The 20016-nt window shown below is 28.8% G+C and overlaps 2 protein-coding genes across 2 annotated transcripts; both read left to right on the top strand.

Moving 5' to 3' along the window:
- LOC109798468 (expansin-A4) lies at window positions 1-3204 on the top strand. Its single transcript, XM_020358780.3, has 3 exons — window positions 1-233; window positions 1386-1698; window positions 2475-3204. The coding sequence occupies exons 1-3, from the start codon at window positions 86-88 to the stop codon at window positions 2776-2778; spliced, it is 765 nt and encodes a 254-aa protein (XP_020214369.1). The 5' UTR covers window positions 1-85; the 3' UTR covers window positions 2779-3204.
- Window positions 3205-12607: 9403 nt separating this feature from the next.
- LOC109795292 (putative serine/threonine-protein kinase WNK4) lies at window positions 12608-18660 on the top strand. Its single transcript, XM_020354751.3, has 7 exons — window positions 12608-13377; window positions 14873-15138; window positions 15651-15874; window positions 15955-16112; window positions 16206-16509; window positions 16634-16966; window positions 17914-18660. The coding sequence occupies exons 1-7, from the start codon at window positions 13294-13296 to the stop codon at window positions 18396-18398; spliced, it is 1854 nt and encodes a 617-aa protein (XP_020210340.1). The 5' UTR covers window positions 12608-13293; the 3' UTR covers window positions 18399-18660.
- The last annotated feature ends 1356 nt before the right edge of the window (window positions 18661-20016 follow it).

The raw sequence follows: 20016 nt of genomic DNA, 5'->3' as shown, positions 1-20016 counted from the left end.
CTTAAAGCACTTTACCTCACAGCAGACCAGAGCTAAGAAAAGTGCACCTTCCTCTGTTTTGCTCCCCTGTTTAGGCCTCATCACAATGGCACAAAAGGAACTTTCCATTGTTTTTCTGACTCTCATTCTTCTCTTTGTTGACATGAACATGCAAGGTGTTACTGCTGACTATGGTGGTTGGGAGAGTGCTCATGCCACTTTCTATGGTGGGGGTGATGCTTCTGGCACAATGGGTGAGTTTTGTCTTCCATTTCTTTTCTTTTCTTTTCTCCTTAGAGCACACATGTCTTTGCATGAGTTATTCTCGTATGTTCAAAACACACTTGTTTATATGATTAATGGTTTACATTGAGATAAACATGATTAATTGTTTGAATTTTTTTTAAAAGAATAGAAATGTGCAAGATGAGTATGATCTTATATATATTTTTTATTTTATCAACACTAATCATTTCTTTCCGTTTCTTTCTGTTATTTGTTTCTTTCTTTTTGTGGATGTATACTAGTATGAAAGTGTTCACACATCATTTTCCATGTTTTGTTATCAAATGCCAAAGATAATGAGATGGATGGAAATGAAGTGGATGCAAGTTTTTATATGTTTATGATAAAATAGAAAAGTGGTTCCATCTCAGACTCTCAAATCAGAAGAAAAAAAATTGCATGAAATGTATTCCTTCAAATTCTATTCCGTGCATCTTACTATAAAGAAGCCAAACAATGAAATATAATATCATTTCATCACATTTCACTCCATTGTATTTCTTTTTTATCAATATAAATATTGCCAAGAGGTGCAACTTTAGTAGGAGAGAGAATATGTTGAACTAGGCCTGCATTAGTTAAGCTAGCTACTCGTTTAGCTAGCTACTATCTACTCATGCCGACATTAGCAACACATTCATAACTAAGTTTTATGAGTATTAATGACTTTGGATTATTTTTCAAATGATGAATATATTGTCACATATCAAAAGTGTTTCTGTTATTTGATGTTCTCTGGAATTGATTTACCTGTATATCTCTGATGTGTCTGAGGAAAAGTAAAACATCAGTCAACACTAATTTTTTAACTTTGTTGAGAAACTCTTGTCTTGTTTCTCTTTATAGATTTAATTATCCTATTAATCTTTATAATTTATAAATTTTATTGTTTAGTCACTTTAATTAAAAATAGTCTATTTAAATTTCTATACGTATTATTTTTGTCTTTTTTAATTCCTATAATTTCATAAAATTTACTTTTTGGTTCCTATAAAAATATATGACAAAAAATAATATCTATAGAAACTAAAATAGAACATCTATATAATAATAGAGTGTGTTTGTTGAAAGTTGAGATAATGGAGTTGATATGTATACTTTTTGTTTTTTTATACATGCAGGTGGAGCATGTGGTTATGGAAATTTGTATAGCCAGGGTTATGGAACTGACACTGTGGCTCTAAGCACTGCTTTGTTCAACAATGGCTTAAGCTGTGGGTCATGCTATGAAATGAGATGTGATGATGATCCAAGATGGTGCAAACCTGGATCAATTACTGTCACTGCTACTAACTTCTGTCCACCAAACCCATCTTTGCCTAACAACAATGGTGGTTGGTGCAACCCTCCTTTGCAACACTTTGATATGGCTGAACCTGCCTTCCTTCAAATTGCTGAATACAGAGCTGGAATTGTGCCTGTGGCCTTTAGAAGGTAATTAGAGCATGAATTTTGCAATGCTTTCAAGCTTAATTAAAGCTCACACTTAATTCATACACAACAACTATGCTACCTAACTTATAAAGTGAAGAGATTAAATGTTGAAATAATTCACATTGAAAACCTCATAAAGACTTGATCTCAACTTAAAAGCCTACTTACTCTCATTTTAGCACATGGCCTATGAACTTATGAAAGGCTCCTACCAAACCTCACCTTCCACCTTTTATGTCAAATTAATCTCAACTCAAAATTCAAAAGACTTGAACAATTACTTTATTTATATAAACCATACTTTATTTGGATTTAACTCCCCTAAAATAAGTAACTTCAATAGTTATAAAAAAATTCATCTCTTAATATTTTAACAGATTCATGATTTGTTATATATATGCACATAATATTAATCGTTGATTTTCTTATTAACAACCGACATTACTCTCTTTATCTTTTAAAATGAGTTGTTCATTTCAAGAGAACTAAATATTTATATTTAAATTACTTGTATGTTTAACTATTAATCAGGATTGACTTAAGAGTGAGTGAAACTTAAAAACAAATTCTGAAGAAAATTATTGTACTTTAAATGATAGAGTTATACATATGTTTTTTTTATCAACACATATAGTTTTTCTTGTTTAACAAAAACTAATAGCAAATAATTTGTTATTTATGGCCCTAAAGCTTGAACTTTAATAGTCTTATCTTTGAACTAACCCTGCTATCATTGAACTAATTACTAAACTTTATACTTTTGGTGATGATGATAGGGTTCCTTGTGTGAAAAAGGGAGGAATAAGGTTCACCATCAATGGCCACTCTTACTTCAACCTAGTTTTGATCACCAATGTGGCTGGTGCTGGTGATGTGCGTGCAGTGTCCATCAAAGGGTCCAGAACTGGGTGGCAACCCATGTCAAGAAACTGGGGCCAAAACTGGCAAAGCAACTCCTACCTCAATGGACAAGCCCTCTCTTTTCAAGTCACCACCAGTGATGGCAGAACTATCACAAGCAACAATGTGGCACCATCCAATTGGCAATTTGGCCAAACCTTCCAAGGTGGCCAATTCTAAGAGAAATTATCAGAAAATCCTTGATCATGTGGTCTTTAACTATTTCATACATGACATGTAATCAAGTGTCTTAAATTTTTTCTCCTAAGTTGAAAAACTTAAATACATGTCATGTAGAGATTGGTTGAGACCATCAACACCCTGCAGGATTACTTAATAATTTCTTGAATTCTGTCTCCAATTCTAGACATTATTTGCAATGGAAGTAGAAGATAGTGAAGATGTTTGTATACCTATTATTAATCACCTGATTGGAAGAAAAAGAAGAACCATAAAGTGTCATAATAGGTGTATTGATGATTCTTGTAACTGTGATTCTGTAAGGCCAGTGTTTTATTTTATTGGTCTAGAAAGTAGCTGAGGTGTTTATATGGCACCCGCTGGTCACTTCGCATATAATATACACATATGGAGAGTTATATGGTATTTTGTGTGTTGTGCTGCTTTTCTTCAATTGAAGTTTATAATTATTATTGATGAGACAAGTTTTATTTGCGTGAAATATTTGCTTCACAACCTCACATATCTCATGAATAATGAATGACCTGTTCAATGATTGAAACACTTTAATTAGTGTTACTCTGTTAGTTGTCATTAAATTAAAAACTTTCCCCCTTCTTTGTATAATAGTATGATATTGTATTGTGTATTTTGATTACAATTCTATTCAACAGAATTCACATTTATCTCAATTCATCATTTACATAGTATTTTTTTTTTATGTATTAGAAAATATAAAACTTGTATTTAATATCATATTTTAACGAATTTTTAAATACACCCTTAAGGGTTTTACCTGATGAAAATTTGGACATTTTATGTTCATGATTTGATAAATGATATTTTGTGGCTATGACGTGGAAATTGAGTTTTCATGCAGTGTACATGTCAGTTGTAACAACAACTTGTTCAGTGATAATGAATGGAAATTAATTTGGCTTATTTCTTATTCGTGATGAAGGTATAATATATGAACCTACCTCTTAATGAGGCAGTGTCCAATCAATTAATATAGAGCACATGCCTGTAAATTTAGGAACATCTTAACCATCTCACATTTATTTATTCTCCTTTTTAGATGACAGCATGGTTTTTGCAAAAGCGCGTTTGCATGAAAAATTCAAATTGAAGTACGTAGCATCCTAAATATATAGAAATTACAAATATTCATCCACTTTATCTTCCATCACATCATTTTTTTATTTTCTCCTTTTGATTTATAAGTATGTTTGAATAAACTTCTTTTGATTTATAAGTATGTTTGAATAAACTTCTTATATGAGAGGAAAAAAGAATCTTCTCCATAAGTTAATATTAATTTATACATAAACTAATTGATAAAAGTCGTTTTCTATTAATTTATTCTAAAAAAATTAACTTATGCATAAATTAATTTTAATTTATAAAAAAATCATTTTTTAAAAGTGTTCATAGATAAGTAATTATTCAATTAGACGTTATCTTTTCTTTTCTTTTCTTTTTTTCTCTCCTTTTCACATTAATTTACCCCATTTTAGGGTTAAGAATTATCATAGCTCTAAATATATGTGATGAATGTTTAAGTAGAAGTTAATTTTAAGATATTCAATTTCAATGTAAGTTTTTGGTGAAATGATTTCCCGGAGAAAAAACACAAAAGAAACATTATTTTTCAAGAAATATCTTGCCATTGTCAAGTCTACATTCTTGATTGAAATTATGGACAGAAGCCAAGGATGTGCTCCTGGTGAGATGGATACATTGTCTAGTGATTTAGGGTTTGTAGGAACCTATTCTTATTGATGGAAGAAACTATATGGAAAGCTACTTCTCCCAAAAAAGTATAAGCTATTCATTCATGTGGCGAGTTTGTAGGGATATTCTACCTCCCAAATCCTGCAATTAATATGTTTTTGTGATTGTCATGAACAAACTTCTTCTAATATTTATGTACATGTTTGGTGGTCATGAAAAATCTGAGAACATGTATAATTTGTAGAGATGTCAATTTGGGTCAGGTTCACCCCTTCTAGCTAGTCCATCATGCAATTTCAAGCTGGTCCAGCTGAGCCAGTTTTACATTGGGCTAAAAATATTTTGGTCCAATCCATTATCCATCCCATAGGGGATCATGGGCCAACCCATAGGCTAGTCAATTTTTAAAACAGAAAAAATTAAAAATCATTTAATTAAATTAGTTTTCTTATAAAAGTTCATACATATTTTTTAATCACTATAAAATAAAATAAAAAATTTATTTTATTATTTATACTACAAAATGGAAAAATATAATACATAATAATAGAAATAAAATAATGTATTTTAATTTAACAATACATAAATGCTAAAAAAAATTAAAAATAAAACTCGATATGCATAAAATATTAACTTTAAATTAAATGGACATTAATATATATATATATATATGATATTAAATTTAACATATATTGTCTTAATAATTATAAAAAAAATAATATTAGAAAATAAAATTGGCCTATGGACTGCAGCCCACTTCCGTTTAGTGAAAATTCTGGTCAAGCTAAAATGATCTTTGGGCTTAATTTTTTTACAGCCCAACTCATCTCATTTATGATGTTAATCAGATCTTGACGGTTCTAATAATTTGGCTTCCTTTTTCTTAATCTATTCAAATTGTCATAAAAATATAAGGCTAATGATATATACATCCTCTTTTTTTATAAGTACACTTCCTTTAATTTTTTTTTAAATTCTAAAATATTCATAATATTTTTAGTTTTAAAATTTTTAATTTTACATCTTTAACTTTTAATTTTCTATTTTTTCTTTTCACACATCTTCTTTCTTCTTTTATTCAATTTTCACATGCACCATCTTGTCTTCTTCTAATTTCTCACATATTTTAGTAGGTAGTTTTAGTTTTCTTGATTTTTGTATTATTCTCTTATTTTCTCACTTCTTTCACTTTTTCACATGCACCCAAATCATAGAACTCGTAGGCGACAACATTGTAGGTACGTGTAGTTTCATCGATAGTTTCTATCAAATTAGACATACATTTTTTCTTCCAACACTTCCTTTCCTTTCAACTCTCCAAAAATCTCAACATTAAGTTTAGTGTTATGAAAAAAGGAATTTTTACTGTTCTAGAGTACTATGCGGATAGTGAAATCAGTGAGAAAACTGAAAGAGAAAGGAAAAAAGAATAATGTAAAACTAAAAGAATTAAAATTACCTACCAAAATAGGTGGGGGTGAAGAAAAATTAAGGAGGTGCATGTGAAAATAAGGGAAAGATGTATGTAAAAAAATGTTAAATTAAATGTTAGGAGTATAAAATTATAAAATTAAAAAAATATATAAAAATTAAGGACATTTTAAGAATTTAATTTTTTTTTTTTTAAAAGAAAGGGGGTGTACTTATAAAAAAAAATGGAAGTGTATATATCATGATCCAAATACAAAGCAAAACTGGTATCACGTGGGATGAAGGTTAAACTACAATTACAACACAAACACTACAATAAAATATGTTTTTAACAATGTTAAAAAAACACATTATTAAATTATAAATAAATATTATTAATATATTTACGCAACATTTTATCACATATAAGATAAAGTTTATATTATATATTAATGACAACATTTTAAAAGTATTACCAAAAAAACATATTATGTAACATTTTAATATTATATAATAATGTTGCTAATAAATTTTATAAAACCATAATTAAATTGTATTATAACGTTATACTTTATAATTCTTGTTACAAGTCCTTTAAAATTTAAAATATCTTAATTTTTTATTATAAAAAAATATCTTAAATTAGTTATCATCAAAAAAGTTTATTTATTTTAAGTTTCACTTTATAATTATATATAATTTTTTATATATAATTGTTTTACTCAATGTAAAACTTTAATTTTGAAAAATAATTAAAGATAAAAAAAAAATATTTTTTATTTGATATAAAACTTAATTTTAAAATAAAAATATAAAAAAAAATATTGGGATAAAAAAAAATATTAACATATCTAATATAATATTTTTTAAAATATAGTACCAGAAAACATAACAATTATGGTGCATAATGCACAATTCATCTTTAACAATTTATACATGAAGCACTGGTATTGCTATCCAAAGCAAACTTAATCACTTAATTAGTCTTTTTACCTCGGCAAATAAAAGTTTAAGTGATTTGGATTATGAAAAAAAATTTGGGTTTAAGACTCAACGACAATTCACACACATACTTAAAAATTATCCACCTTAAAAATTATACACTAATAAGAAATATATATATATATATATATATATATATATATATATATATATATATATATATATATATATATATATATATAGGAGGGTTCAAACGACACCGGTGTAACTTTTACTAAGTGTTACACCGCTTAATAACTTTATATTAAATGTAAATTTTGAAAATCCAACCGTTAGATTGAAAGTTCATATCTCTTAGATCATATATGTCAAATTTTGTTAAAATTGAACAACAACTTGAAGGTAATCAAAGTGTTCATATTTTAGTATATTTTGAAATGTATATATTACATCAATTTTGTTTTATGAGGATGAAGTATCAAATCATCTTAGATTAATATAAAATTTGACATATATGATCTAAGATATATGAACTTTCAATCTAACGGTTGAATTTTTAAAATTTACATTTGATATAAAGTTATTAAGCGGTGTAACACTTAGTTAAAGTTACACTGGTGTCGTTTGAACCCTCCTCATATATATATATATATATATATATATATATATATATATATATATATATATATATATATATATATATATATATATATATATATATATATATATATATATATATATATATATATATATATATATATATATATATCAAAGAGATTCAAATTCACGCTATGTATAATATGAACTCTATCTTTACATTGAACCAACCTTTATTACCCCAAAATATAATAATATATTGGACTTACATGGATTTATTTAGAAAATTGGTAGAAGAATCCATTTCGTGATTAGATATAATATACTTTAATGGAAAAATCAAATTGTATTCATGGTAATGAAAAAAAAATGCAATGGGAATATGAAAGAATTAACACGTGATGCTGAATACATATATCTCTAACACCTAACAATTCGTTTCATGTAAGAGGAGAAAAAGAACATGAGGAAGAATATTATACTCTTACCACTACATGTATATATAGTAAGTTATGGTTATATAAACATATTCAACTAAGGGTAATGTGTTTACAACACTTATGCAATTTACATACACAAATAAGTTTTACACTAAAATAATCTTTACCGGTTAATATTCAAGTAAGACCCTAGTTGATTTTGATATATTTAACGATTAATAAATATCATAAGTTTAAATATTTTGTTCAAATATAATAATATGAATGAGAAAATGTCAATACATAATGAATTATATGTAGAAAATATTATTTATAAAAACAAAATTAGAATCAGATATCTACTAAAAAAAGGAAAAAATATATTAATTTTATTTATTTATTTATTTATACAAGTATTGTTATTTATGTTATTTTTTTTCCAAGTTCATGTTATCCTTTGAAGTTATGAAATTCTTTTAAATCTTATTAATTCTTATATTCTTATTATATAAGTCTATTAAAATTTATTTTATAAAATTTTGATTATAAAAACCTTTTAAGAAAATCTTAAAATTTATTATATTCTTACTTTTGTAATTTATAGGACTTTTTAATGATAAAATAATATTTTAAAATCTCAATTCAATATATCTCTTAAAAATTATCCTCCAACGAGATTTTTATATTTTTATATCAAAAATGGATATTCCAATTCACGTTGATCCTTATCCTTACCAATTATATTAGAAATAGAAATATTATCATTCTATTTCTAATAATTAGACCAATGGCTCAAATGTAACAATATATTGGACTTACATTGATTTATTTAATATGAAATTGACAAACGATGCTGAATACATATATTTATTACTTTCTTTTTTTTTTTTTATCTATTTCATATCCACGCATAAAAAAAAAAACACATTAGAGAATTAAAACATACAACCTTTTGTTGCAAACTTTTTGTTTTTCCATTTTGATGTTTAGAAAACATTTTCCTTTACACAAAAGGTATGAGTCTCTTTTTCTATAAATACATATTTAGTCACGTTTTTTGGTAAAAGAAACTAACAAATCATTTCATTTAAGAGGAGAAAAAGAACAAGATGAGGATTATGCTTCTCTTACCATATATAGTAAGCTATGATTATATAACCATATTTAAGAGTAACGTGTTCAAAACACGAATGCAATTTACATACACAATGAAAAATTTAGACTAAAATCCTTAATTTGAACTTATAAAAAAAATTGTCGGCAAATTAGTTATCAAATTAGTTCATCAAAAATTTAAAATGAAGAACTAAAATAGTAACAAATTAAGGAGAATCTTGAAGACAATAATTTGAGAGAAAAGTCCCAAGTTAATATTTAAATTGTTTGGATTAAATATTTTACTTTCTGAGATTTTAAAAACTCTTTATAAATAATGATAATGAAAAATAAAATACAAAAGGACTAAAATGAATGAGGTTTTACAAAAAGTTAGAGACTAATGGATGAAATTGGTGTTCCTCATCTTTCCTCATTTTGGTCAAGTAAAGTCATTACCCTATCAATTTTAAATTAAACAGATTGGGCCAGAAGCCCAACCCAAATCCAGTAACCATGTCTTCTTCAAATTGGGCCACAAGTGCTTTCTTTACATATGTATCCCCATCGTTCATGATCATTGCAAGCTTAGGAAAAGAAGAAGAAAAACAAAAAGGCACCTTTGCAACTTGAAAGTTTTGGCTGTAGGGACCAACTTCATGAATTGATATCCATGACTTGTACTTCATGAACAGTATGAGATTAGTTATTTCTTTAACAATAATTTCAATATTGATGAAAGAGTTCTTTAAAAAATATATACATCGATGAAAGAAAAATACAAATAAATTTTTCTTTAACACTTTGTTATAAATATTTTTTTATTATTAATTAAAAATCACAACTTTTAGTAAGTCATATTACTAAATAAACATAGTTTCGTTAAATGAAAAATAATTTATCATATGTGATTTTCAATAAATCTCAATCAATCATAATAAATTTTAATAAATCATATGAGATATTAATGGGTATGAATATTATTATATCAATCTTCACCCCTTTATAAACAAGTTAAAAAAAATTGTATCCATTATTCATAAATATTTATTTAGGTTATTCATTTATTATTCATGGTAAATTTTACGATCTGGAGGGTACTTGTGCAACCCACAAAAAAAAAAAAGTTTATTTGATGATCGTGTAAAAAACAAAAGAAAAAGAGTTTATAATATTGTTGAAGCATTTGCATGTTAGAATTGCTTTATATCAAAGATCACGCATGCGTGTTAATATTTTGGACCATTTCATATCAAACAACACGAAAAAAATGAAGGGAAAAGAAAATACATTTTCAAACAATTATTTTTTCGTGACAAAATGAAAAACCTTTATATTAATATAAAATAAAATAAATTGTTCTTAAACATCACACGAATTGTCTACAGGTATAAAAGAAATTTGATATAAAGACGGTGTGGTAAGTTTTGAAAAGTCTAAGTTGAGATATAATTTGAAAAGAAACACTATTTCATTTGACCATTGATTAAATAATCCCCTTATGAAAGCAACTTCATGTTACAAACACTGATTAAGATAATAGTTGAAGAACCTTTTTGGTAACTATAAAGAACTATTCCGTTAATCATTAACATCTTTTTGTTCATCTTTTTTACTTAGAAAACAACTTGTTGGCGTTTCCAAACCTTAGATTGTGATTTCCTTTTTGTTAAAGTACTAGATGTCCACCAACAATGGTAGCAAAAGATTCTCTAAATGATAACGATTATTGTCGTACTTGTCTCAGAGGTAACTACTTGAAATATCAGTAATATATTTTAAAGCTCCCAAATTCTGTTTTATATATATACAAGAAATGTTAGTTACAATAGTTTACTCACAAAAGAAGAAAGAAAATGTGGAATTAAACAAGTGTTTAAACATATTTTAAAGTCTATGTAAAATATAAGTAACTTTTGTTTTTATTTCTATAAAAATATTTCTTTATTTTTTTTATATGTAATGTTTAAACTATTATTTTTAGTTTTTATTATTATGTAATTATTTTTAACTACTTGTTTATTCATTAAAAAATTAAGTGGTTATCTTTAATTTTATTCTATTAATGATATCATATTATTATATGACATTTTTAAAAAAAATTATAGATTGTTAAAATAAATGTTATTTACATAGTTTAAAATCATTCTTAAGAACTAAAAATAGTAATTTTATATTTTAAAAAGATGAAAATTAAAAAAATATATTTATGGGAGAAAAAAAATCAAAATTTACATATTTTAGAAGGACCAAAAATATTTTATAAGAAATAAAAATAATGTTTACCAATTTTAGGAAGATGAAAAATAATTTTTTTTTTATAAGAATCAAAATCCATTCATTTTATAGAGATTAAAAATATATTTAAATATAAAATAAATATTAGATATAGATAAAAAAAATGTGTAGAAATTAATGTAAAAAAATATTATATGAATAATATTATTCAAGTGGTCCTAGGTTTTCATTTAGTTGTTGTTATTGCGCTCACAAGAAGAAAAAAAAATTCTATTATTTCTCTCCCTTTTTATTACATTATCTCTTTAACTCTTATTTAATTTATGCTTTGTTTTTATTATTAGAAATGAATGAAAGCAAAAAAGAAATGGAAAAGAAAGATATAAAAATGATAAAAGCAAAGCAAAAATTCATATATTTGGATAAATAGGAAAAAAAATGGGGAAATTCTTTTTCTTTTTCGGATAAGTGAAAAAGGAAGTGGAAAAAAATTATATAAAGTATTTTTATACTAATTAAAGAAATGTAGTTTTTAATATATTATATTTTTCGTAGTATGAAATTATTTACTATTCTTAAAATTATATTATATTTTAAAAATAAAAAAAATATATTTCCTTTCCATTTCATTCTAATATATTTGTCACACATATATAGTTTCCTTCCTTCCTTTTTTTTTTTTTTTTTTTTTTAATTTCTCTCTTCAAATAAACACTAAAATTTAGTTGTTGTTTTTTATGTGGTCTTCATTTTTGCTTTAACTCTTTACATCTATAGCTAAATGTTAAATAGAGTTTGATCTCCACTGATTATTTTCCATTAGATACATAGAGTCTGTCTCGGTTGCAATCATCACCAAATATGACCCCCGCATCTCACACCAAAATTCCAAAATTAACACATGAAAAACAAAAGGTCCAAGATTAGGATAAGCATCGAAAAATATCAAAGATTTTGATATTGAAAAGATTATCCACACGACACTGATACAAGACAAAATGAAAAACAGTAACACAACATAACCTGCCTCATGTCATGGCCATAGGATCAAAAGATCAATAGTTCACAAGGTCCCCAAAGTCAACCTTGTCATCCTTGACATCTCCAAACACACATGACACAATCACAAGCCCTCAAACGTTGCCACCTCAACCTCAAATGTGGTCCCACCCTAGCCCCACTGTCTTTCATATTCGGTAATTATATGAGACTCAGTATATAATACTATATATAATAAGGGTCCTTCACAAGGACCTTTTTCGCTTAATTCTTGCAAAAATCATCCATGTGGAGAAAAGGTTTTATCAACGTCATTCTAATTTCAAGACTGTGAAATTTCCTAGTAAAAATATATATATATATACATATTGAATAATTTACTCTCTTCCTTACATATAAAGAAAGCTTCTCCCATGTTTCCAAAGTTCATTTTTGGATCACCACCCAAGTTTGGGGACCTGGGTTTTGTTCTCTTCGTTTTGCTTTTCACTCGTCCACAAATGACTGCACCAAAGCTTGGCCACAGATTCTTCAAGTTCCGTGCACTGTTTCTCACTGTGAGTGCCCCAAGCTGATCCTCATCAGCAAAAGCCACACGTCAGTTTCATAGTAAAATTATTATCCGTTTATTCCCTTCTTCTCACCTGTCAAATCTTGCAGCCACCACTCCTTCTCTCTCTCTCTCTCTCTCTCTCTGTGCACTTTCCGTTTTCAAAAAGGACAAGGAAAACTGAATCATAAATCATAATTCAAATGGTTGCTAAGGACTATGATCCCTTGACATGCGTGGTTGGTGTAAAGATGGGTAGGATCATGCAAAGTATTGATCACTCAAGGCTTTTCTGGCTGTTTTTTGGGATCTTCCCTCACGTTTACCACGAGGGGAAGCCTCGGATTTAGGATTCTAGAATACAACCTTGGATAATAGCACAAAACAAACTTTGTTGTTTCTGGTTTTTTCGTTTTGTTCTTTCCTTTTGGACTCTTTCTGCACATGAGTTGTGGATGTGGTGCATGCTATAGCTTTGGAGGTTAGGTGATTGTTAGTTATTTAGTTTGAGTATATAGTTAAGGATTCAACATGTATTCCCATAAAGGGTGTAAGGAGGATACCAAAGCTGAGCCTCGTTACATGGAAACCGACCCAACTGGTAGATATGCTCGGGTAAGTTCTAAATCATATAATCTTGTATTTTTATTTTTATTTTTGGTTGTGGAAACTTTTATTTTATTTGAAATTGGACTACTTTTGTATTACTTGTATGGGAAAAGGTAGTTTTGTGTGTAATATTTTGAGTATAGTGAAATCGTAGATAGTTGGAAGAAAGAACAGATTCAAATATCAGAGGCTCAATTAAATGCCATATGATTAGACATTTTAGGACAAACTTAGATGTATTACCTTGTCTGTTTTTAATACTATTTTTCAATCAGAATTGTAATCTACACGATAAAGGTTTGCATTAAAAGTAATATGGATTATTGAAGCGAAACTTCAATTTTAACTGAAGAACGGTACCAAAAACATCTAAGAACTGCATCTAAGTTCTGTCTGACTTCTTATCTCTGAGGATTTATCTTTTGTTTAGTTTTGAGCTTGTATTTCTGCTCAAATTGGGGTATGATTCAAGTCTCAATGTTCAAAGCATAATCCTCTGGAGCAATCTGTTTGATACTGGGGAGTTGTTGGAAATCAAGTTTGCATGCACAGGAAATATATATTGAATACTTTTACCATTTACAGTTTGATTGAGTGGATCAACTTGGTTTCATGCATAAGAATATGTTAGTACTTACTGTGAAGACTTGGGGTCAGATAACCTTGCATGATTTTTGTATATTGGTATGAGACTACTTCGAATAGTCATGGTTCATTGCTTGATTACCTGTTTGCAGCAGATTTGTGGCATTTGAGAAAGGATATTTGTGTGAATTCAGTATTCAAGTGATTGCATTTGTATGTGTACCAATTAAAGAAGCTTATCATGATAAATTTGATTTCTCCAATCTCGGCTTAAATTACCATGCTTGTTTTGCACCAATCTTTTTCTAAAGGCAAACAAATTATTTAATGAAAATGAATATAAACCATGGGTATGTAGATTTCTGGAAAAAGAGATGGTTTACAGGAGCGGCATTATTAATTTGTCTTAATTTCTTAGTCTAGTGACATGCTATATCTGTTTTATAAATTTGTTGATCACTCACTTCCCTTTAATATCGTGTGAATTGATCATAATTGTGAAGAACTATTGCATATGCAGTGATGTAGGGGATATTGACTTAACAAAAAGCATGGATAAATAGGACTGATTTAGGAACTGGAAATTTAAAAGTGGGAATGGTGTATATAATATTTACCGTAAAATAAATTATTAAAAATTTCTTTTCATATTAGCAAGATTTAAAGTGATGTCATGGAGGAAATGCTCTAAAACTATGTGGTTGTTGGCTGTGCTAATTATATTTACTATAATTCCTTGTTTTCCCCTTGTCTGGTTTGTGCCTAGTGTAAACAGCTTTTATAATTTTCAATCAAAACTTCTCAAGGGACTATGTATATAATTTATGTCAATTCTTTTCTTTAAGTGTATCGGAAATTAGGATGTCATCACACAGTTAGCTCAATGTAACAAAATTTGTGTGTTCTATGTGATTAGGTTGGAGATATTCTAGGAAAAGGGGCAATGAAGACAGTATATAAAGCAATTGATGAGGCCCTTGGAATAGAGGTAGCATGGAACCAGGTCAAACTCAATGAGGCACTTCGCAAACCAGAGGACTTGGAGCGGCTCTATTTAGAGGTTCATCTCCTCAGCACCCTCAAGCACCAATCCATCATGAGGTTTTACACCTCTTGGATTGATGTTGACAACAGGACCTTCAATTTCATTACAGAAATGTTTACTTCAGGGACACTAAGAGAGTAACTTCCTTTCTAACTATAAATTAGGCAGTGCTTAAGTCCCATTTTGCAGTTCCTTTGAAATGAAGTACATTTTTATTCGAAAAGTAGCATTTTTTATTGTAATTGTGCTATATGTAGCAATATCTTCATCAGTGTACTTGGGTTGGTGCACTCCTAGTGCTCCCTTACTAAATATACATTCTTTTGCTTATAAAAATAGTACATCTTTATTTCTTAGACTACAAGCCTATTTTGATATATGCTTAGAAGAGTTGTTAAGAACTTTTTAACTGAAAAAAAACATTTTTTTCAGTAGAGAAATTCTCAAAAGCACATTTAACTTGTATCAAAACAAACTCTACGAATCACATGCCTCTTTTCATTTAATCTTGACATTTAAGCATGTTGGTGTACAGATTCATTCTATGTAAATGTGTATATGGATTGAATAAAATATATTAAACTCAATAAGATAGGGATATGTAGTTTCATGGCATGCACATCAATTGATAAGTTTGTGGCTTGTGCAGATACAGGAAGAAGTATAAGCACATAGGCCTACAAGCAATAAAGAGTTGGGCTCGCCAAATCTTACAGGGTCTTGTTTATCTACATGAACATGATCCTCCAGTAATTCATAGGGACCTCAAATGTGATAACATATTTGTTAATGGCCATCTTGGACTAGTAAAAATTGGTGACCTAGGTCTAGCAGCAATTCTTCATGGTTCTCAGCCAGCCCACAGTGTTATAGGTATTTATCTATTTTCCGCCAATAAATGTAGCAAATATTGTGCCACTCTAATTGCGTTAAAATTTACACAATTGTGCTAGGCACCCCAGAGTTCATGGCACCAGAATTGTACGAGGAGGAATACAATGAACTGGTTGATGTGTATTCATTTGGCATGTGTGTTCTGGAAATGCTCACATCTGATTATCCATATAGTGAATGTGCTAACCCTGCACAGATATACAAGAAAGTGACATCGGTAAGTTCAGATCGTGGTTTAACTTTTAAGGTTTAAAAAGATTTTGGTAGAGATAGGATTTTATACATAAACAACTTTTCTTTGTGTGTTCAGGGTAAGCTACCAGCAGCATTTTTCCGGATTGAAGACACTGAAGCACAGAAGTTTATTGGAAAATGTCTAGTAAGTGCAGCAAAAAGGCCATCAGCAAAAGAATTGTTGCATGATCCATTTCTTCTGTCTGATGATGCATCATCCATGACAAAGATTGGAACTCAAGAGCCATTTTTAAATTACGGTGAAATGGAAAAGCTTCAATTGAGTGATGATTCACCTAGGAATGAAATGTCAATAACTGGGAAGCTGAATTCAGAAAACGATACAATCTTTCTCAAAGTGCAAATTTCTGACAAGGATGGTATCAATCTTTACTTGATACTTGATGTCCTCTTTCATTCTAAATACATCATTTACTTGTGTCTAGTAAATGGACTTGAGCTTTTAATTGAAGTAACAAAAAAACTTCTCTGCTATCTTCACAGGTTCTTGTAGGAATGTATACTTTCCCTTTGACATACACACAGACACCCCTATTGATGTCGCTATGGAGATGGTGAAAGAATTGGAGATCACAGATTTGAAGCCTACTGATATTGCAAATATGATTGAAGGAGAGATATCTGTGCTGATGCCAAATAGGAGGAATAGTAACTGTTCAGACACCTTCCATACATTCAGTTATCATGATGATGACGACGATGAAGGTCCTCGCCATCATTTCCACTCGATCTCTTCTTGTTCATCACCCCACGAATCAATATCAGGCTCAATAAGTAGAGCTGATGACTTCTTGAATGGATATTATTGGCTTCATGGTATGACTTCTTTAAGTGTACTCAAATGACTGAACTTTACAATTTATTTGCACTACCTACTTAGCAATAGGCTTCTTAAGGACATGTTCAATGTTTTTTGTTTTAACAAATAATTGCAAAAAAAAAATAAGACACCTTGTTTTTACCTTGGTTCCTGTTTCCGTAGACTTGTGTAAGAAACAATGCAAGCAAGATTTTATTGTTTTCTTTACTTCCTGAACAAATCCTTGAAAACAAGAAACAAAGTGACAATCAGGTTGCATTTTTGTAATAACTTGTGAGAATAGGAAATGGAAACATAAAATGTTTTTTCAGACCAACATGCCCCGAGTTATTCACCCTGGCTAGGCATGTGGGAAATTTCCTAAGATGACCATCCATGAGGACATATGAAGTAATGAATTGTTAGTTTACTTTGCTTTTGGAAGGAGCAAATGCAAGATTGTAGGCATTGTGTTATGAAACCTTTCAAATAGTTTGTATGGAAGCAAGTCCTCATGAAAATCTACTATATAGTTTAGAACAATCACATAGTGGAAGAGGAACATTGCTTTTTTAACTAACTTAAGTTTCTCAAATAATCTTGATTAGGATTGTTCATGAATTGGATCTTTGAAAAATTCAAACTGAACTGATTCAATCTATTTTATGAAAATGGTTCAGTTAATCAAATCATTTAAAAAATGGATTGAAGTTTTTAAAATTAGATTGGTTTAGTGCAATTTAGTTATTCATTTTATATTCATATGGTTTGATTTTTTAACAAATTAAATCGAGTCATTTTGTAAAAATAGATTGGTTAACTAAACTAATTTTGAAAAGAGTATCAATTCGTTTTTTCCTCAAAAAGGACCGGTTTTATGATTCGAATCGGATCAATCTTGAATTGCTTTGAATCAATTCAAACTTTTTTTAGACATCTTAATGTTGATAAACTACTATTGCAGGTGATATACATGATGATGCGAGTTCAATATGCTCTTCACATGGGACATATTCCAACTCAAACTTTTGTTCAGTGGATGACCATGAGGAACACAACAAGGCTTCTACAAGAAAAGATAAACATTCCATCATAAAGAGTCACATGTGTACAAGATTTTCCCCTAATGAAGACCCCCTCACTTTGAATCAGTGTAAAGTTTTAGCAGCATCACAAGCTGGCAAAAGTAAGAGGGTGGTGGACAATCGTAGACTAACAAGGAACAAATCATTGATTGATATGAGGAGCCAGTTACTACACAGATCACTGGTTGAGGAGGTAAACAAGAGAAGGTTATTCAAGACAGTTGGAGCTGTGGAGAATATTGGATTTGTGACACCTTATGAGGTTACCAACAAAAAGTCACAACCATCATGTGCTGGTGCTTTTGATGTGATGAACTCTTCTAGAAGGAGCAAGGGAGAAAACTTTAGAAACAGAAAAGGTTAAAAATGGCTCTTTGAAATCGAAGATGGCTAGAGAAAATGGTAAGGGTTATGTGCTATGGAGTTGTTTAGACATTCAAGGAATAATGGTATGATTTGAAGGAAATATTCATCTTGAAGGTTGGCCATAGATTCATGTACCTAAATAATTGTATTGTTGGGGTGTTGGGTTTAAATGAGTGTAAATAACTTGCATCATGGAATGACCTTTCTCGATGAATGAGTTTGCTTAAATAGATAAATAAACATGAAAAGTTTTGTGATAACGGTGGGAAAAAAATCCTAAATTTACTTGAAAAACTTCATTATTTTGGAGGATAAATAATCTAACTAGTACAATTAAGTATAATTAGTTATACCTCAAGGTGTCATTAGAGTCTTGCTTAAGCATTAAGAATAGGGAGGGAAAAAATGTCATGCTTAAGTCATCTATTTTTATTTTTTTTAAAATTGAACTAGTATTTAAGTATATTCAACATGTATCAGTATTTGATATGTACTATGTCTGAATAACTTCAGTAAGATGATGTGCATATGTGTAGAAATCAAATAGTTCAGGTCATTTTGACTTGTCTATCCATGTATAAGAGGTATTGAACAAAAATAAATGTTTTTGTTGGAGGGGAATAAGTCATCTCTATTAAGCTAGACTAGTATGCACTATTATTTTTAGGACTGGCCAAAATAAATTAAATTAAACTGAATTTATAAAATTGCACTAAATTTTTTTTTTAAAAAAAAGTTCAACTAAACTGAACTGCATTGAAAATCAATTGAAGCAAATTAAACTAAATTATTTTTTATTTCACTAAACTGAGCTAAATTATATTTTAAAATTTTGAACTGAATTGCAATCTAAACAAAAAACTAAATTCTTTTGAAACTTTGAACTAAATTATTTTAGTAATTTGAATTAAGCTTTTTTGACCAATTTTATTTTATTTTCTATTTTGCAGAGAAAAAAAATATCACACCAAATATATTCAATAGATTTAAAATTTTAAAAATTAGCAATTTGACTAGTTTAATTGACTTATCAGACCCGACTAAAATGATCCAATTCTTTTTAGATCACTTGTTCGAAATTTAACTAATTGGGTCAACTCATGTTTTTGGCACAAATTTTATCTTTCTATAAAAATAGTTTAACTTTTATAATTTACATTATTCTAGTTTTTTTATATATAAAAATAGTTCATTCTTCTTCTTTTTTTTATGAGAATGATTTAGTTTTTATTGTTCAGTTCACTGCCAATACTAATTCAGTTTATTTAGCACCCTTAATTATTTATTATTTATAGATGAAAGGATAAGAGTTGTTTGCAGCAGGCCTAGCACTATCAGTGTTAAGATTGATTATGGTGAATTGTGGTTGGTTTTATTACCGATTGGCATGCTTTCGAATATGATAGCATGAGATATTCATGGTCAGCAATGAACATGATTGATTGTGTGTGCTATTTATTAGCAACGATTAACTTTCGAATGATCATTTCACACCCTTACACCCAGGTGGTGGAAAGAGACTTGAGAAGAACGGAAAAAAAATTGAAGGGTGTTCCGATATGCCTAAAAGTCTCACATCGCTTAGAAGTCGAAGCTAAGGGTAGTTTATAAATACC

The sequence above is a fragment of the Cajanus cajan genome, chromosome 3 (genome assembly GCF_000230855.2).
Source record: "Cajanus cajan strain Asha chromosome 3, NIPB_CcT2T_4, whole genome shotgun sequence".
Taxonomy (NCBI): Eukaryota; Viridiplantae; Streptophyta; class Magnoliopsida; order Fabales; family Fabaceae; genus Cajanus; species Cajanus cajan.
The sequence above is the reverse complement of the archived record's forward strand: the minus strand, read 5'-3'. Positions and strand labels throughout refer to the sequence as shown.

What these genes read in the sequence shown, in the direction of transcription:
- LOC109798468 (XM_020358780.3), top strand. Translation starts at nt 86, where the DNA reads ATGGCACAAAAGGAACTTTCCATTGTTTTTCTGACTCTCATTCTTCTC. An exon ending in TGATGCTTCTGGCACAATGG is followed by an intron (nt 234 to 1,385) that starts GTGAGTTTTGTC and finishes TTATACATGCAG; the next exon opens with GTGGAGCATGTGGTTATGGA. An exon ending in GTGCCTGTGGCCTTTAGAAG is followed by an intron (nt 1,699 to 2,474) that starts GTAATTAGAGCA and finishes TGATGATGATAG; the next exon opens with GGTTCCTTGTGTGAAAAAGG.
- LOC109795292 (XM_020354751.3), top strand. Translation starts at nt 13,294, where the DNA reads ATGTATTCCCATAAAGGGTGTAAGGAGGATACCAAAGCTGAGCCTCGT. An exon ending in ACTTCAGGGACACTAAGAGA is followed by an intron (nt 15,139 to 15,650) that starts GTAACTTCCTTT and finishes TGGCTTGTGCAG; the next exon opens with ATACAGGAAGAAGTATAAGC. An exon ending in GCAAATTTCTGACAAGGATG is followed by an intron (nt 16,510 to 16,633) that starts GTATCAATCTTT and finishes CTATCTTCACAG; the next exon opens with GTTCTTGTAGGAATGTATAC.